At 41.9% G+C, this 19700-nt stretch overlaps 1 protein-coding gene across 11 annotated transcripts in view; it reads right to left on the bottom strand.

Annotated features, from left to right (window-relative positions):
• The window catches only part of SCML2 (Scm polycomb group protein like 2), a 71763-nt gene extending 52530 nt beyond the window's left edge, over positions 1-19233 (bottom strand). For 2 of the 11 annotated variants that reach the window (XM_027810879.2, XM_005443045.3), the window contains exons 1-3: positions 17876-18006; positions 17668-17771; positions 5240-5347 (exon numbers count right to left, since the gene is read on the bottom strand). In XM_027810879.2, the coding sequence (XP_027666680.1) occupies positions 5240-5261 (22 nt within the window). In that variant the 5' untranslated portion in view covers positions 5262-5347; positions 17668-17771; positions 17876-18006. Of the gene's footprint in view, positions 1-3681; positions 4404-5239; positions 5348-16788; positions 17646-17667; positions 17772-17875; positions 18025-18730; positions 19020-19161 lie in introns of those variants that run through there. The other 9 variants (XM_055702400.1, XM_055702403.1, XM_055702407.1 and 6 more) reach the window with 8 other exon arrangements.
• Between the last annotated feature and the right edge of the window lie 467 nt (positions 19234-19700).

Raw genomic sequence — 19700 nt, 5'->3', positions numbered from 1 at the left:
CCAGCATAACACAGAATGCTTTCAAACAATACAAAATGCCTTATTCCAAATACTGACTTTTATTCATTTCAGTGCATAGTCAAAAAGGTATTTGTACTATAAATTTAATCAGTGCGCTATTTTTCTTTCAAAACATATTGAGAAGTACAGCATGAAAAAGCAGAGCTTTTGTCGACTTATATTACATTATCAGAATAAATCTAGCTGCAGAAAATGTAGTATTAGCTCCACAAAGAGCAACCCTGCCCTAATTTTTTAACAGCTTTACTCAAGCTACATGCAATTTGAGATCCTGAAGATCACTGGATATCTTTTTAAATCTTGCCTAGACCACTATGAACTGAGAAACAAGAAAAAAAAACAAATCCAACCCACGCTCAAAGCGTATTTCTGAGTTAAAGATTCCATTCTATATTTAAATTCTTCAATATTCAAATGCAAGCAACACAGTGCAAGTCAGTTATTTATAAAAAAAAAAAAAATCAGAAGAATCTATCTTCTCTGTCATTCATCTCCCCACACATACAGAAAGGAGTCAGTCATATTTCTTTTTTTGTCATATTTCAGCATGAATAAAACACATAGGGATACAGGGAGGCCAGAATGGAGAGAATTGAGGGAGTCAGTTCCACATGTTCCTTTCAGTCTTTAAAATACACTGGGGTTTGGTGACCTGCTTTTGACGCTCATGGGCTCAAGCACAATTAAAATATGACACCGAGTTGGCAACCAAATGCAAGTACATTTTCAGATTTAAAAATGTTATCAGCCTCTGTGTGTCAGAATAACTCTCTTGGTTTGCGAACGCCTCAGCATCGGGAATGGGGCTGCTCCTCTGGGAAGCCATACGCCTCAGCTCATGCCTTGGGTCATCCTAGTTAGCCTGAACTGTTACATGTGAAGGGCTGGCTCGCTTGTATCCAAAGATCATGTTGATAGCTGATTCCTGGATTTACTCACATTTAAGTCTTTAGCTATCGATTGGGTTGCTTTGAGCAGGGTGGGGAGAGGCCCCAGGTGGGGTTGGTCAGGGACATTAAAGCCTGTTGGTGTACTCAGAGTCAAGACACCTTTCAGGAATAATCCAGGTCCCACAGCCCTAGAAAATATACCTCCAGCTACATACCTGCTCAAAATATGCTGCAAAAATATTAACCTGTTAATATTAATATCTCCTAAAGCAGGCATGGAGAGTACCACAGTTCCTTTGAAAAGAAAAAAAATGCTATGTCTACTCCTTGACAGTCTTCTTTCTTGAGTTACAGGCTCTTTCTTTTGGAAAAAGCTTGCTTTGCAACATTTTCTGCTTGATAGGTTCCCAAAGAAAAATTCTTCAGATGGACCCGATGAAATGCTTCTGGATGACACGCACAGAGCTCTGATCCCAGTACTTACTCAGGAGTAGGGCATTAACACACCCAAGCGGACACCCTTTGTCCTCACAACTACTGCCAGTGGGAATCTGAGAAAGGGGTAGTGTTAAAGCTAGCTCAGTAACAACAACAAGACACAAGGTTAACATGCACCTCTCCTTCAGCCTCTTTAGGATTGAACTGAATCCAGCTAGTTTTCTACTGAGCAGTGGCAATCACCAGCAGAGCCTTTTGTGATGTTCTACAAGCTGAGTTAGTCAGGCTTTCCCTGAAACAGTCATGAGACCATTGCACACATGAGGCTGACAGTTCACAGAATAGATAACTTCCCAATCCACTTATTTCAGAAGAGGAAATCCAATGGAGACCCACATAAGAGACTTACTGAAGAAAAGAACTAATAACTGTTTCCTGTGAACACCCAAAACTTGAAAGGACAGTCATGAACAATGCCAGATTTCAAACCAGATCACAGCCTTTCACGAGACATCAAGAACAGGTGAAAGAATGAAAAACCACAGCCTGGACACCAGATGAGTTCTCGCCGACAGCCACCACCCAAATTATTTATTTCCTGTACTAGTTTGGTTTAGTGCCTGTCCCACAAATATCACAGCAAACATGAATGTTGAAATAGAACACCCTTGAAAACACGTTTTTCTTATCATCAGCCATTAGAAAATTATGAGAACAAGAAGAGATGATGACATTAATGAGAAGAAATGGATTCCTCAATAGCACTTTAAAAATCTATTTCATTTGAGGTGGAGGCATCCTCAGCCATATAATGAACTCAAAGTACCATCACTACTGCTTGTTTTTGATGGCCAGAAATTTACTCTCAAAACACTCAAGTACAACTTACCCAGCTCATGCAGAAGCATTCAAAACTAAGTCTGAATAAAACCAAGACTGTTTTTTTCAAAGAGTCCACTTGCTTTTCTGCATTCCAGTCTTCAACACTGGGAAGACTGTTACAAAGCTGGAGTGTTTTGTCTAAGCAGGTGAAAAACTACTAGCAACAAGAAGTACTAACCTGTTTTCACATGAGATACCCTGTATCTACTATCACCTCAGAAAACTTTCCTGCCCTCTATACTTCACAGTTGCTATGATGTCTTGGCCTGGTGTGCCTCTTCCAATGTCAGTTGTTAGGGTGAATAAGAACGTAAGGTTTATTTCCAAAAGCAACATTAAAGAAAATAAGATTTTATTAAAATCAAATTTTATAAATATTAAATACATTGCATTTTTCAAAAATGTGTACCAATCTATATTTGAAATTTTGATATTCTAAATTCTAGTAAATTTAGTTTCAAAAGATCACTGAAAACAAAATTAAGACATGGAAGACATATTGAATCACTGATTACTTCTTCAGCATATGACCCTCAGCTTGGTCAAACCTCAAAAATGAGGTTATGAAAGAGGGAAATACTTCTGCAGGTACAAAGAGTATTTTCTTTTCATCTCCTTCACCTAGCCATATTCGATGACTATTCCTTGAAACCTGAAAAGTGGTCCTGAAAATGGGAACTTTCTTTTTTCATGTTAGAGACAGAAGAGATTATTAGTTCTAGTCTTGAAGCTCATGATGACAAAAAAAATGTCAGTTTAATTCATTATCTATCTTCCTCTGTTCATGAAGTCCATTTTGAAAGAGACAAGTTTCAGTCTACTTTCCAACGTAAAACACACTATGCTTTAGATCATTTATCAGAATATGAACAAAAATGAAATGCTACTTAATCACATGCTACTCAGCTCTCTGAAAAAAAAAAAAAAGAACAAAAAATAGGATACCATTTTCAAAGAAAGCTTTTAAAATACAGTAATACATAAAAGTATATAGAGTTTATATATTTGCTATGTAAATATATATATTCAGCCTGTAATACATACAAGCTAAATACTTATTTCAAAGCTTCATGAGGTAGTGATTAGAATACAGGACATACCGAAATTACAAAAGCAGCACATTCTATTGTTCACCAACTAACCATTTTTGTGCAGTGCACTTCATAAACTAAAGCTGTAGATACAAAACAAGATTAGAGTATTTAACACAGTGCTTTCTGCTTACCAATTCAAAACCCCATGTGTTTACATTACTCCCACCCCATCTGTAACTACAGAATTCTTCTGGCTGATAAGATTACTCAATAGAAGACAGGCAAGGGCAACCACATCTATCGTGCAAGAAATTGGAGACAAGGAAGGAAAAAAGCTATCTCGACTGACTTGTGAATGCCAAAAAAAAAACCCAACCCAAACACCACCAAAGAAAGCCAACAATCAGAAAAGGCACCTTTAGAATATAAGGTCTGGTACAGATAATCCAGTGTACAGTTCCTCTTACAAACTCCCATGTTGAACTCCAGCTTCTTGTCCGAGATGCTTTAAAAATCCACAACGCTTCTTTCTGGGAAGAGTTAACCTTTCAACAAACAAGGTAATTCCTTTGTTCATGTGCTGGCAAGCATCATGTCTTTCCCACAGAATGGTGTGCTACATAAGGAGGCACATGTGTTATCTTCTCAGATTTGCTGTTTGCTTGCTGTCAAATGTGGGGAAAAAGCAGTTCAGTCGTGCTTCCAATATTTTTGCAGCTATTTCTTAGCCACCTTAATGTCTTCAACTTTGATGAGTGTTCAAAAAATAGCAGGAAACCACGTTTTTCAAAGAAAACCTTTGTCTCTTCCTGATGGACGTGAAACACCTTTGGGTGACAGAACATTTGCTCTTCCATGCCACAGAGTTGCTCACTTTCAGATGAGGTTTATTAAGACAAGCCCAAGACTTACCATCGCTCAGGAAGGGGCCTTCTTAACTCCCTACCACACAAGGTTGTGAGCACCTTTTAGCTACCCTTCACAAGCCTCAGTCCACATAGTTGAGGATATCAAGACAGAGTGAATATGAAATGACTCCTTTCCCTTCTTTTTGTGATTCCCTAGTGAGATCCTTATCTTATCTGCCCAGAACAGGGTGTCTCTTTTCATATATTTAGACAACAGCCATGCAGAAAACCTGCAAAAGAAGGAGATAGGCTTCCTCCATAAACTCTGGGTGCAACAATTAAATGGATGACTCCTGCCATTACAGAAAATCTATTACAGCAAAAGACAATTATTTACCAAGGGAGCACACAAGCACATAAAGCATCTTGAGCTGAAGGTGGAAAGCTCAAGAAAAGTACAAAAGTGTTAGCAGCCTTTTATGGGGGAGGACTACCCATCTGAAAGCTTTGAAAAGCAACAGCAACCTGGTTTCAGACAGTGGGTCTTTCTTCACATTCTCTTTGTTTCACGAACTCAAACACCCTTGTTTCTTCTTTAGTCTCACTATTTTAGCACTTAACTCACAATTAACTTCTGCAGACATGACACAGCAAAAATCACACCTTCGTAGTACACTGTGCATTTGTGGATAAATTTCTTTAAAAAGGATTATTTCATCTTGAAGAGACAGCTGCTAATGCCATTCACTGTGATAAAATTTGATTCCCTGTACTACTCTGTTATCATCCTGCTAAATTATATGCAGTTACAGAATAAAGCACTACATTTTATTTAATATCACATCTAGACATATTCTTCAATTTAGAGTAGAATAATAGCTTCAAGGCTGTCACAGGACAAAATCTCTTTGCCTGAACTTGTAGAATTCCAGGATAAGCCAAATTTAGCATACTTACTCTAAAACAATGTGAAGTTTAAATTTACCTGTATTCAGTACGTATCATAAACTGTCTTCTTTAATCTAACAGCACAGTAATTGTCAAGTAATATACTACCACCTTCAAAAAGATAATGTAGCAGGTTTCCTATTTTCTTTCCTCTTGGATAAAAGCTACCAGGCCTTACCTTTAGCTGCTGTTCTCCCCATGGTAACACTTCTGTGATCTCCTCTCTCACAATAAAAAGGCTGAAGTTGAAAGACCAGTTAATTCTTCCTTTCAGCACAACAGTTTCCTGTGGAGTAGTAATACAACAAGTTAGGGGGGAGGCTGTTGTTGGGGTTTGGGTTTTCTTTTTTTGGAAAGAAGGATTTTTTTGTATTGGTGTATAATGATCTTGCTGCTTTCAAGTTGCGAACGTTTAACAAACTGTGTGTGGAAGAACAGCATGTAAACAGTCGATATTTCAAAGTAGCAAGAGAACCCAAACTCTTATTTCATTTAGACAGTTAATTCTATAATTATTCGCATTCTCTGTGGATTACTAATAAAAAGAAGGATATCAAATGTGCTTTATTCCTTTTTCCCCAACAAACAACACTGAAAAATGGAAGAAAGAAGACTTTTATACATAACCCACATGTACTGCCTCACTTGTACAGGGTTAAATAATCATCAATTTAAACATCTTCAGGCAAAACACACTATCTTGTACAACTACAGTGGAAGGGGGAACAAAACAGCCATGTAAGAAATCCACACAAAGGCCCAAGTGCACACTGATACCCCTGCCCACTAGGACTTGTAACAGCGCAGAGAACTTTTTAAGGAAACGCTAACTGCAGATAAAAGCAGCAAAACACATTCTTGTAGCATTTAGAAACCAGAAGGGCCAGATTAGTTAACTATTGTAAAACAGCAAAACAAACTTGTGTGTGTTACTGTGATTTTCTACTCCACCATCTAGGTTTTTTGAATTTTGACTATTTTCAATTCAAGTCAAACTCATTTGAAGCTTTCTAGCCTTGAAGTAACAAAGCTAGCAAGTTTATTATCCTTTTCCATCAACTTTTCAAGTAATAATGGGTAAAAATACATTCAAATTCCTGAATTATCTTCTTTGATAATTTCCTTTCAAGGAACTCTCGTGAGGTTAAAATTTACTTCAACAAAAAAATCAAGATTTATTAAAAAAATGTTATATAGGTGCATACTTTTCCCAAAATAAATTTTGCCAAAGGTAACATTTTTAGAAGCTACAGCTTTGCTGTGTTATTTAAAAAAGTTGAAAAACAAGTTATCAACACAGAATTTCTTGAATCTTGTATTCGCATGCCAAAAAAATACATGTACATGTTACATATAACAAGATAGGTATCATACAGCTGAGCATTTTCCTGAAACTGTGACATTTCAGTGAAATTTCTAGGAACTTGCACACTATGGTGATGGATTGCATGTTGAAAACTTTATACAGTGCATGTATACCATGACTGAAATTAATTAAATATGGTTTTAAAAATGCCAGTGACTGAAGAATTAATTTAGGGTCTGTGTGCTGTGTGTGAACATGCTGGATGGTTACTACAAAAACTCTCAAGACTGAGACTTGGAAACAATTATAAATAAAACTGAATATTACCATAAAATAAGCAAGTTTTGCTACACAATAGCATTCATAGCATAAGTGATCATCAGGATTAAGAATAGAAATCCTTTTAAGCAATCAAATTTTAAATACTTGATACTTTAATAGACTAAAAAAAAAATTCAAAGCTTTTCCATTGCAAGTTACAAATTGTGAAAGGTGATGCAGCGTCAAAGTTACTGTTTTTACAGATTACTTCAAAACAGTGCATGGTTTTTATCTTTTTGTTCGAAGTACCAGATTGCACTTGGTGCAGTAATAAAGATTCCAACCCCGCAGTGATAGTCATCAAGTTTAGCACAACCGGAGTGTCTGTCAGAACATAAAAAGGATTCCAGCTTTTCATTAGCTTGTGTTGTACCAGATCGGCTATTTACAGCATGCCCACCAGCCTGTTAAAAATATAAGACAACTGAAAGTTCTGAAGGCACTACTTAAAATGAGGCAATCCCAACTGCAGGAATACAGTATATCACTGTTTCAAAGAGGTGCTACTTAAAACTCAGTTACACCTAAGTATTCAGTAGATAGCGTTGTCACAGAAGACATTCAAAACTAGTATTTCTGAGCCTCTATCTAGCAACTGCTACATGCTGCTCAGTTACAGCAATCTGGAAACTAGTTACCACCAAAACAGAGCCAGATCAGTCTGAAACAAAGTGGAACTTCTTTTGCAGGAACAAACCTAGAAAGAGCTTTCCATCGCCTTGCGTAATTCAGCTGCAAACCGTAAGCAAGGCAGTTATGTCCTTTGCTAACCAAGAAAGACTCCTCTTAGGCTGTGCTCACCATCACCAGCCTGGCTCAACCCACAGCACACCCATCACAGAAGAGGAGAAAACAGGGAATACAGGGAAGAAACCTCCAGGGACATTTTGGCAAAATTACGCAGAAAGGACAGAGTTCAAGGCATTTGTGCATGCTCACCTTGACAAGCAAGTCAAGTGAGTGATACAGAAAGCCGGAGTTCAGAAATGAATCTAGCAGCTTCTAGAAACAAAGGGGGTAAAATGAAACAAAACAAGGTCAGGTATATGTAAGCAAACAAAGAAATGCAATGGCAAGGATGAAGCATAATGGCATTAGGGTGCACAAAGCAGCAGGATGAAAACCAAAGTTACAAAGACTAAGCTAAGCACAGTGATTGTCAGTTACAGACAGAAAACTGCCAAAACCTACTGATTTAGGGAATGGTGGTAAAGAATCCATATCAGACACCAGTAAGAAACTGTTTGCTATAAATTAAGGAAACTGAAAAAGCTGAGAAAAAAAATAATACATGAACCTAGGACAGTATTGAATTCATCATCAAAATATCTTCAATTTAAGGAGCCACGGAGGATCTCCACACTCATGAGGTCTATTATTTACATCATTTCATCACTTACATCTCAGTTCATCCTGTAAACTGAATTTTATCTGTGATTAGCACCCCCTACATCAGTTACATTTTCAAAAAAACAGATGGAAAGCATTCATTCTGCCTTTAATTCCTTACTGAAGTTTTTATTGTTAATCCCCAAATCACTTCTACTAGCCACCTCCCACTGTGTGAGCCCTTCCTTTGTCAGAAGGCAGCATATTAGTAGACAAGCCTAAGCCTTCACCCTCTCTGTGCTGCTACTACATACTACTAGGTGTCAGAAAACAGGATGGAAAACAATTTTCCTGTCTAACCTTACTCTTCTCATTTTGAAAGAATTACTCAACGGACATGTATTGCTGCATTTCAAATAAGCTAGTAATCTCAGAAAATGTCAAAATCATTCTGTTTTGCCTGCTACGCATCTGCATTATCCTTCCCACTGTAAAGCAAGCACTCAAGTAAGCCAAATATCCTGAAAAAAATCATGCACATTTAGGGCTTCCCAATGCAAGTTCATCTTGACAGCATGCCTGCTCATAAAAATACATACTACAGAATTATGGAGATAAATATAACAATCAAAAGAAGCCTAAGCAACCACTAGATTCTGGGTTAGTCCCCACCAAAGAGATTAAGGTTTTTCTGTCAATGATGCCCCCAGAGGTAAGACAAAGACACCAATTTTAAAGCCAGTTTGCTTTATTTATAAATGCAGTAACTCAGACCTCATCACTGCTGTCCTCAGGGGAGGAAGGGACAGTTGTCAAAGGGCAGTCTCCACTGGATAAGGACTGAGGCTATTCTTTTAGAGAGATAAACAGCACAGAAGAGGAGTCTAACAAAACATCCACTTTGAAGCATCACTTAAGTTCTTCTTAATTTTAGCTTGAAATACAGGCAGTCATTTTTCAGGCTTAGTCCAAAAAAGGAGTTATACTTCCCCCTCTCTTCATTCTTTTTCTTTTACAAATGCTTCCAGGTCAAATTTCCATACACAAGTGGGGAAAAGAACTACACATAGTTTGAACAGCAAAACCAGTTATAGACAGAGAATAGGTGCAATGTAAGCAAACAAATATTCCCCCACAACTCTTTCGTATAGTACGAGACCTACATTTGCTTTCACCACCAGCATTCATGTGCTGTTACCTTTAGAAACATAAGACACCAGTTACAACTGCTGGCCAGTATCACCATACTCCCATCGCTGCTATTGCTCCTCACCTCCTTCTTGCTGTTTGTTACAGACAATACTGCAGACAGCCCTTCAAGAAAAGGACCTACAGAGCCTCCTCCATGGACAGACACACAGTCCAGCAGCTGCGGTTCCCACTCCAGCTTCCATGCATGGGTAACATGTACCCACAAGCACCAGTCGCTTCCCAAACAACTGTGACTTCACTGCATTCCTTCAAAGTTATCCTTCATGAATCTGGAATACATTTTTTAAACCTAATCATCTATTAATCTGTTATCTCTTACATAAAAACCCTATTTCATATCATTTCCACAAGCCTTTAAGGGGTTGAAAAGAAGCAAATAAAGAGAGTAAGACTTAAAAGGAATATTTCTATAAGGTGCAATACTTCCAGATCTCGAATACTTGAAAATTTACTTTCCAGGATATCAGCCAGTGTGTAGACTCATTTAGTATACTTCAAGACACAAGAGCATATACTTACTTATTTCTGCAATAGAGATAATCACTTTACACCTTTTAAACATACTGTGGCATCACTATAGAAAAGTAAAGTCTCAAAGGCTAAAATAAAAAGAAAATACTTAAATGAACATAATCAGAAGTTCATAAAATGTAACACAAGCTTATCAATATTATTTAGCGTTACACTTATATGATTTCAAAACAAAACATAAGATCAGGTCTTCTTTCATTTATGCACACAAAATATAACCAGTTGGTGTTGTGACAAGAAACCTGACCCAATTCACAATCCCTTTTAGTTCACATTCTTTGTAAAGAAAAAAAAAAAAAAAGAAAAAGAAAAAAGTTTTTTGCTTTCCTTGAAAGAATATAACTTCCATGTTTTCATACAACAGAACTTTAATAAGCTGATATGTCTGAATTTCTAGAGACATCTCTTCTCTCTAGAGATATATCTTCTTTTTTAGTTGATAAAAACCAAGCTAGGAGAGAAAGGCTTTTGTCAAGTTAACAGGCTTTCAAAAGACCAAATATTAGCTAGCCATATGTATTATTACGACAACTAAGTTTGAATATTTCTTAATTTGTTAAAGGAAGAGAGGGGATACTTAGTGCTTTACAAACATAATTTTGTAATGTCATTTTCCTTAACATCAAGAAGAAATTTTCTGCACTTGCAAAATTCCTCAGAAAGTCACCAACAGTGTACTGCTCACTATTTATGAAGTGATTAGCATAAACAAACATTTAAGCTGTCAACAGTAAAATACTGCCTGTAAATGTTCTACCCTCTCTCCAGGTAAGTTTACGATCTGCTTTAGAATATGAGCAACTGTAATTACATTAAGTCATACATTTCAAGACTACAGAAATCTCTCTAAGCTCTCAAACAGTACTAAGTGTATTATTCAGTACAGAGCAAGGCATTGTGTATTTTAAAAAGCAACACTAACAAGGTTTAGACCAAAGATTTAACAAGGTTTAGACCAAATATTTGTCCCCAAAATTCCTGAAACAAGAAATAAATACTTATAAATGAGAAGAGCAGATAAATAAGGTCTCCAAATTAAACAGCATAGCTTGTATCAATGCACAACAGAAAGAAATCTGTCATGTAGATTCAACATTTACTAATTTGAAAGCAGTAAGTTTAGAGCTGCTCTTTGGCTACTAGTGGAAAATAAAAATAGTTTTTCTCCTCTTTCCCTCCCTCCCCATCCTGCTTTAAAAGTCAGAAGATGTGGGGTTGTAAAAACCTGAAAAAGGAAATGGTATGTGTGAAGTCAGCAGTTCAGCAAAGCGGCTGACTGGCCATTAACAGCTCTAAATATTCTTAAAATGCCAGTCTTCCCACATGAAAGAGCATTTTAATGTTATATTCAAATAAATCAAAAATACAGCTTGCAGCGCATTTCTGTCTTAAGTAAAACTGCCAGTTATAGTAGTTTACTAGTATATATTTACAGTAGCACAACAGTTTGACAAATTGTTTAAACGTTTTGGTGAATTCAGCTCACTGAAACCTCTGCTGTTTTCCACTTCCCCCTTCAAGCCTGGAGTACTCTTCCTGAAAACATTCATCATCATCATTCAACCTGGCTTTGTTCAAATGCCTAACTCAAATTTCTTTCATAAAGCAAAAGAACTATATTATGCACAAACCCCCCCAACAATTCTGTATGATTAGCACTAGCTAAGGGCTACATACCTGCATGAAATATTCTCTACAGCCCAATGCATCTCCTCTGCCTTCAGCTCAGCCTCCTTTGACACAGAAGAGAGCTCTTGAACTATTTGTTCTGTGAGGCACTGAGCATGCTTTCAGCACAGAGTAAATACAGCAGGTAAGGGAGAAAAGAAATTGCTGTTGCAAACACAGGAAGAGATGCCCAGATGCTAGAGATCCCCATAGAGCTTTTCTGTGCTTGTCTTTGGCACACAACAAGCAATACCAGCAGCTTTAAAAGCAGCAGTCAGAGTATGTGTAGATAAGTGGACAGGGGGGAAAAAGACAATTAGAGGAGGGATGGTGGAAAAGGGGATTTTACAGCCTCTTAGGCAACTTTGGCTTCCTCCCATCTACATTACCTCCAAACTTGAAAAGAGCTGAGGAAGCTCTGTTCAGATATGATCTAACAGAGCTCTCTCCACATACTGTGTAGCCGACAAAACCATCCCTGTGGTCCTGATTTTTATTCATCCTACAGAATATCTAGAGAAATACAAACAACTTCAGTCTAACGCAGAAATCTATGGAAGTCAAACAGTGTGCACAATTTATTTTTTTCTTTGAAGGAATGGAGAACAGCCTTGGGACATTTCTGCACAGGATCAGTCTGCAGCCAGCACCCCAGGTGGAGTTAGCTTTTTTCAGAGCAATACGCTTGCCTCCCCTTGCTGTCAGCAGCAACATACCCCTGCTATCATGCTCTTAACAGCACTTAACATATCTGTTTCTCTCTCCCCACTTGAGAATCCAAACAACATAATGCTGGCTGGGACTCCCTGCCACTGTATATTAACAAAGACAAGAACTTGCCTCACCACATCTGTCTGCTGCTGCAACACTGCAGTGTACCCTGGCTCACATAATGGGACAACTACACTGGTCCCACACACTAATAACGTGTCTAATCAAGGCACAAAACCAAACCAACCAGTCTTAAAAAACCCTTAAGCAATTTCCCAATAGCTCCTCCTTCCAGAGGATGTTTCTGAAGGGATAAAACCCCATAAAGCTGCTTACAGTCTCCAGGCACACATCCCTGTACTGGACTCACCTGTGCTGTTGGTACTGATGGCTGTGCTGTTTCCCCAACTTTTTATTTCTCTGACTAAAAAGGAAAAGCCTTCTTTAATCCCCTTACACAGGAAGGGAGTTCATCCTCCATACAGATGCCACCCAAAATATTTATTCATCTATTTGGACAAACATTCATAAGCACCACTCAGTGCTGCTAGACATTTCTGCAATTAAAATGCTGACAGGTCAGAAAAGACAACTCCTAAGTGCTCAAAGGCCTAGACAGCTGCAAAGACTCAGCTGTAGTATTTGCTACATTCTTCAAAAATGGAAGAAGATGAAAGACCCAAAGCATCAGGAACATCCAGAGCAAATCTGTATCGCTTTTTCACTTCCCAGGACAACTTTCAGACTATATAAAAAAAAAAAAAACAAAAACAAACAAACAACCAAAAAACAAGTGAAACAGGCTGTAACAGCGCAACCTCCTCTACCTCTTCAGCACAGCTGTCACTGGTTTTGTGCAGCTCTAGCCCAGGACAGACGCAGAACATCTCGCTTTCTGCTGCTTCTGGAGATCACGTTTCTGCTACTTCTAGAGATCACCTTTCTGGAAGCAATCCCTGCCCCCCCCCCGCCCCCCCCCCCCTCCCCTCCACCCAGTGCCTACACCATTAAGCACTGGAGAATATTCAGACAAGGACCTGGGTAACATTTACCTACGAGCTGAAAATAAAAAATTACATGTCACATACAAAGTTTCCCAGCTAATTATAACACTGTTTATGTACTGGATTTAATCATGAAATATCTTCTGACCTTTCCAGAAAACTGCTGTCTGCCTCTTTATAGCACTCCAGGGCAAAGTACACATACATGAGATTTGGTATGACAAGTGCCATCAAACATGCTACAGCTCTTTTAATCTCTGAGCCTCTGACACGGTAGTGACAATAAGGAGCTCCACCAAATTTAGCAGCTCTGATACCCTTTCACATTCCTCCACGCACAAGACTCACTTTTACAAACTGTGCTTTTTAAATGGGCTTTTAAAAGTACCCTAAGAACTGCACTCCTTCCACTGAACCTTCCAGCATTAATCTCTGATAGATTCCATACAGTACATAAATAACGGTACGTGCTTCATTTTAGGTACGCACCTCATTAAAATGGTGTTACCCTCTTAAAGGATGAAAGGCTAAACTTCATCTTTGCCCTATCCTAAAAGGAATCATATTACCTTGAGAAGACCACAGACTTAAGACTTCCATCAAAGAAGTTCATCCCTTTCATGAAAAGGCTGAATTTCCTTTGTATCTTAAATAGAATTTGACATGATTTGTGAAGCTGAAAGCCTAGAATCAAATTATTTAACCAGGACATCTACCTTTAATGCAACGTCTTGCTTGCTTTAGATGATGACATACAAATGAGGAGCTGCACAGAAAATATACCATTTAAGGGTAAAAAAAATAACAGTCCAAAACTCTGTTCATAGTTAAACTGCATATAGCATTATTCTAAAAAAAAAATCCAAAAAAAGAAAGAGTACTTTAGGATTGGTTTGGGCATAAGATACCTCCTTGTGGAACAGAAAGGCTACTACCCCACTGCTAAAAGAAATGAAACAGCACTAGAATTCTGTTGAAGGTTTTAGTATATCAGAAAGATTTTGGTATTAGGCTCTGCAAGTAATTCAAAAAGGCAGGAAGAGAGTACATGGAAGAACCACTAAGGACACACTTAGTATTGCACCAATTTGGATCCTAAAATTATCAACCACTATCCCTAAAGCAGGCGCCTTTGTTAAAGAAACTATGTCCAGAACTATGAATCAGTCTTGAATCTCCACTGCTGAAATGAGAGACATGTAACTTCCCATCACAAAGAAGCGTATACTTCTTCAATTTATATAGATCTAAGATACGAAAGTACTGGATTTTTTGGTCCTATTCCAAGGACACCTGCTGCAGATAAAAGGGGAGCCTGCTTACTGTTGGCTCAGGTACCTGAAGCCACCCTTCCCCTCCTGCAAGCCCCCCGTGCCCATTCCAAAAAACAATACACTTGAGGAGATCACAGATACAAGTTTTAGGCAATGTGAGGAATTTAAACAGATTCCCACACATGGACTGAGCTGGTCACTTGCCAAATCATCTCTTGCTGCTCCCAGGAGCAAGAGGCAACACTGCTGCTCCATGGCTATTGCTGCTGCAGGAGGGAGAGGTGGCAGAAGCTGGGTACACATGGTCAGCCCTCACTGGCCATGCAGGTCAAGTCAGCTGGCAGGCGTGTGAAGGTACAAAACTGGTATTTACACAGAAATATACTCTTAAAATAAACTACAACTCACTTAAGGACTTAACTGTTGCACTTTTAAATGGCTTCATCTGAAGCAAATTGATTGCTTCTCCACTTAGACATTGTAAGTAAAGCTGTTCACACACATCATGTACCTCACCATCATCAGTCATGGCTACAATGCAAAAATAAACTTAATTGCATATAAAACTAAAGCTTCCTACCACACCAAGGTATCACCAAATTATAGAACACTCGGGTCTTGAAAGAAGTCTCCAAAGAAGCCACACAAATTGTATTAGTAAAAACACTCTTCTATACCAAAACACAAAGAACAGGAAAAGTAATTCACCAAATCCTATCAGAACGTTAACAAATATTCTGGGACTTCAAATTACATTGAGCAGCCAAATTAAAAATCAAAAGTATTTGCAAAAATACCAGGACTACTACATGTCATGAAAACACCACTAACATTCAAGCACAAATAATTTTCCATTTAACATTTCCATTGCTTCATATTTACAAACTGCTCTATTAAGTCTCAATAACTTCATACAGGACTTGCTGGCTTTTCTCACATGCTAGGAAAATCTTTTGAGTTCTAGGCCACTTATGTTGCATGTCTTACACTTTAGAGATCACAAATGGTATAGTCCTTTACGTTTAAGATTTTAATCTCTGGAAGAAGCAATCAGCACTAATGCTGGGTGCCTAAGGCTATTTCTTTCAAGTGGGAATGAACAGAACTTTAAATGTCCTGCAGAGGTCAAGGAGTTGGTTAACAACCCCCCTTGTGTAGACTCTTTGAAGCAGCATCCCTGTCTCTACCTGTAGTATGTTTGTTCTATATTTACACTTAGAAAATATTACAGTAGACTGTCAAATGATATTTTCAAAGACTGTCTTAAAACATTCAAGAATAACTGTGTATTTCACCCATCCCTGTTTCAGGTCGGTGTATCCAGACAAGTAAGAAAGCCAGCTGCAGTGTCCTGGACAGTTAATGACAAATGTCTTTTCCTGATACTATTTAATGTCCAGGGATAATTGCTTCATTTCTCCCCACACATCCACTCCATTATGGATCAACTGCAACAGTGAAGGGAGTAAACAAGGCTTGCTCAGAGCTCACAATCCCATTGGAACAGCAAAAAAACAATGAAGCAAAATCATGAGAAAGACATCCGTGGCCAGAAACGGCTATCTACATTTGCCTCAGGCTTTTGGACATTCTCTCTTAAGTAAAGCTTCGTCATTGTTTTAGACTGACATTGGAATTAATACTTTCTCAGTGCTACAAATTTCACACTAGTGAAAACAAAGTTACACTTGCTTTTCTAAAGGAAACACTCCGCAATGCTGCTTTTGACCTCGAGCAGCTACTGCATAAAACTGTACCTCTGCCTTACGAAAGCACCATATCTGGATGCAGCAAGGACAGCCACAAAGGAAAAAAAGGCATCTGCGCATCCAAAGTAGGAATATACAGTCTGAGGAAACATTTTAGAGGACTGTCATTGCTTCTTCCCTCACCTTTCTACATCAAGATCAACACTTAACATATGACCCAACTTTAAAAACAATTTAGAGACATTCGTTTGTATATCTACACAGCTTCTAGTTCATACTCGCAGCTACAACACATAAATCAAAAGCCAGCATTTTTTTTTGCTGAATATGAACATTAATATAAAAATATACAACACTAAGCAACCTGAAAGATATTATACAAATATTGCTGCCAATTCACACCAAATTGAAAACTACAGCAATAACTCCAAAAGGTGTCTCCAACAAAAAACCAGTAAACATTACTTTGATACTCAAGACCAGACCATTTAAAAGTTAAAAGTTACAAGTACTTCCAGATCTCAATTTCATTTTTACCATATACTCTTTCCCGCTCCCACTCGCATTACTGTGAAAATTCCAAAAAACAACCAACAGCAGTGCCTTCAATGTGTTTTTTCTTTACATCAATTCAAGTAATATCATCCCTAAACAGTACTTACATTTTATGATACCTTAAGGGAGAAAACCAGCTCCCCCTGCCCCCAAGCACGCAGCCTGGTTGTACAAGTAACTTCCCTGGACACGCTACCAGTGAGCCCACTCGGTTGCTGTGGACTGAGCAGCACTTGACGGTGGTCCGTGGAGAACTGGTATGCTGCAACGCTTCACTTTCCTGTTTACTACCCAATGTTAATATGACATCTTAAAACATAACTGTAACACAGCGAATGCTTTCCTGCCGTTACTCCTCCCATCTGCCCAAGTGCCACAGATGTTACTGACCCCAAGCGCCTGCCTCACTGACTGCTTTTTCTCTGCCACTTCCAAAGAGTAAGGTGCAGTACAAAAGCTTTACAAATCCGAAGGTTTATGACTGCTACTCCGAATAATAAAAAATTCATAACCAGTCAGACTTGAAGAGCTGTTTACAGGTCAGACATAGGATGGTCTGAAAAGCTACCATTATACCCACAAAGTCTACGCTTTTAAAGTTTTAATCACAAAGCAAACATTAGCTAGAACATGCATGTTATAAGTAAGGTTCACATTACTAGAACTCAGTAAGTTATCAGTATTTCACCTCTTCATTAAATCTTCTGGGCTTTAGAATTATTTTTGGCTGTCTCCTATAGCCTAATTAATCAGTGAGAAACAGAAAATAACCGTAGGGAAATGTTTCAGCTTTAAATTGCAATAAGTAATTAGTCTGCAATTTTTAAAAACACTTAAGGTGTCTCTCTACTCATAAAGAATAACTGAGCATAAAATTTAACTTGAATATCGATGTCATTACGACAGCACTGCACTCGGCTTTGCAGGTTGTCCCAGCAGCTAAAGACAGTGATGATACACAACACTAAGAAAAGAACTCTTCGTACCTTAACGACCTCATTTGGACCATGCCACATCTACGGAAAACACAATTCCCCGTGCAAGGTACTCCCAAGTCGGCTGCCCATGTACGACCATATACGCAGTTTAACTGTAAAGAAAACGGGAATGGTGCCGCAGCGCAAGCCAAGTGCCCCCCAAACTGGCCACCCCCATCACCCCGCAACCACAAAGCGGCACCCCCAACCCCCTTACCAAACACCAGGGAACGCTCCGAACTACTCAGTTTTTAACGTGCATCCCGGGTTTCAGGTTAACAACAGCTTCCCAGGACCCCGCCAGCCTCAGGGCTCTGCCCGCGGTACCGAGGAGCTGGGCGGGCGCAGCCCCGCCGCCCCGGCCGGGAGGGCGGGCGGCCGGAGAGCGGAGACGGCGGCGCCGGGGGAGGCAGCGGGGCCGCCCGGCCGGGGGAGGCGTGTCCTCCCGGCGCTCCTGTCAAACACCGCCGGCTCCGCTGCGCCGGCGGGCGGCAGGGAGCGGGGCCCGTCCCGGCAGCAGCCCCGCCACGGAGGCACCGGCGGGGCGAGCAGGCGGCGGGTCGGGGACCTCCTGAGCCGCCCTGGCTGCGCGTCCGGGGAGCGGAGCTTTGTCGGTGCCGGGAGGCTGAGCCGCCCCGCTCCCCTCGCCCGGGGAGCGGGTCCCGCCGCGTCCGCCCTCGCAGCTGCGCCCCTGCCCCCGCGACCGGCGGGATCCCTCGGGCGGGGGGCGGCGGGACCCGCGGCGCCAGGAGCTCAGCCCGCCGAGGAGGGGAGCGGGCAGCTCCGAGAGGCCGGGACGCGGCGCCTGAGCCCGGGGCGGCCCCGGCCGGAGCCGCTGCCGCCTCCAGCGCGGCGGGGCTGGCGGCGGCCGGCAGCCGGAGACTCTCCGGAAAGGAAGAAAGGGCACAGTGACGAGGGGACGGGGCCGCCGCCGCTCTCCTTTCCCCGCGGCGCCCGGTGCGGCCACGGCGGGCAGAGGTCGCGGTGGGAGCCCGGGGAGGGGGGCACGACCCCCGTTCTCGCCTCCCCTTCTGTCCCCGCCGCTGCGGGCGGCACCGCCGCCGCCACTCACCGGGCGGGCGGGAAGCGGGTCCCCAGCCTCCCGCGGCGGCTCGCGTGCCTGTCAAGCCGCTCCTGCCATCGCCCGCCTCACGCCGCCGCCATGTTCTGGGGGCACCGCGCATGCCCGGCAGCGGCACCGGGGGCGCGGGCCTCCCCCCCGCCGCCCCCCTTCCGCTCGCCACGGGGGAAAGCGGCTCCCGTGGCGCGACCGGAGGTCTGGAGCCCCTCACCGGGGCCACCACGTGCCGCGGGGCTGCCGACATACCCGCACCTCTCCCGTGTCTGCGGGAGGCGGCCCCGCAGGAGCGGGCACGTTAGGGGCTGAACCGCCCCCTGAGAGGGAGCCGTGAGGCGGCGCCGAGCGCAGCGCGGCCGGCGTTGCCCCCGCCGTTCCCCTCCGCTGCCTCCCGTCGCCCTCCCGCCGCCCTCCCGCCTTCACACCTGGCGCCGTCCGCTGGCGGGGCGAGGCGAAGGCAAGGGGCGCCCCGGGAGCCATCTTGCGGCGGGGTAGGGGCCGGCCCGCGCCCAGCCGCCCTTCTCGGGGAGGGCGGCAGGCGGCGTTGGGGGGCTTCGGTGGCGACGGCAGCCGCGGCGGCACCTGTCCCCCTGCCCTTGCTGCGGCGGGAAGCGGCGACACTTCGGGGGGCGGCCGGCTGCGGAGGGTTGGGGTCGGCGGGGTTCCGCGGTCCTGTGCCTGCGGGCGGGGCCGCCTGCTGAGGCGGGAAGGTTTCCCCATGGCAGGTGTTTCTGTGGGAGACTTGGGTGCCAGCAGTTAATGTCTGGAAGATGCGTGAGGGATTAAAGACAAAAGTTTTCTGCTGGGACGCGTAAGGCGACGCGCTGCAGCCGCGTGTGCGGTGCCGGCGTGAGGGTGCAGCCGCGCACACCGCACCGGCCGCCTCAAGGAGCAGCCCACGTTAACGTGCGCGAATGGCCACAGCTGTATAATGCGTATTGCAGTCGGTGCACGTCTACTTCAG

This window comes from Falco cherrug, chromosome 2 (genome assembly GCF_023634085.1).
Source record: "Falco cherrug isolate bFalChe1 chromosome 2, bFalChe1.pri, whole genome shotgun sequence".
Taxonomy (NCBI): domain Eukaryota; kingdom Metazoa; phylum Chordata; class Aves; order Falconiformes; family Falconidae; genus Falco; species Falco cherrug.
This window is presented reverse-complemented; position numbering and strand designations above follow the sequence as displayed.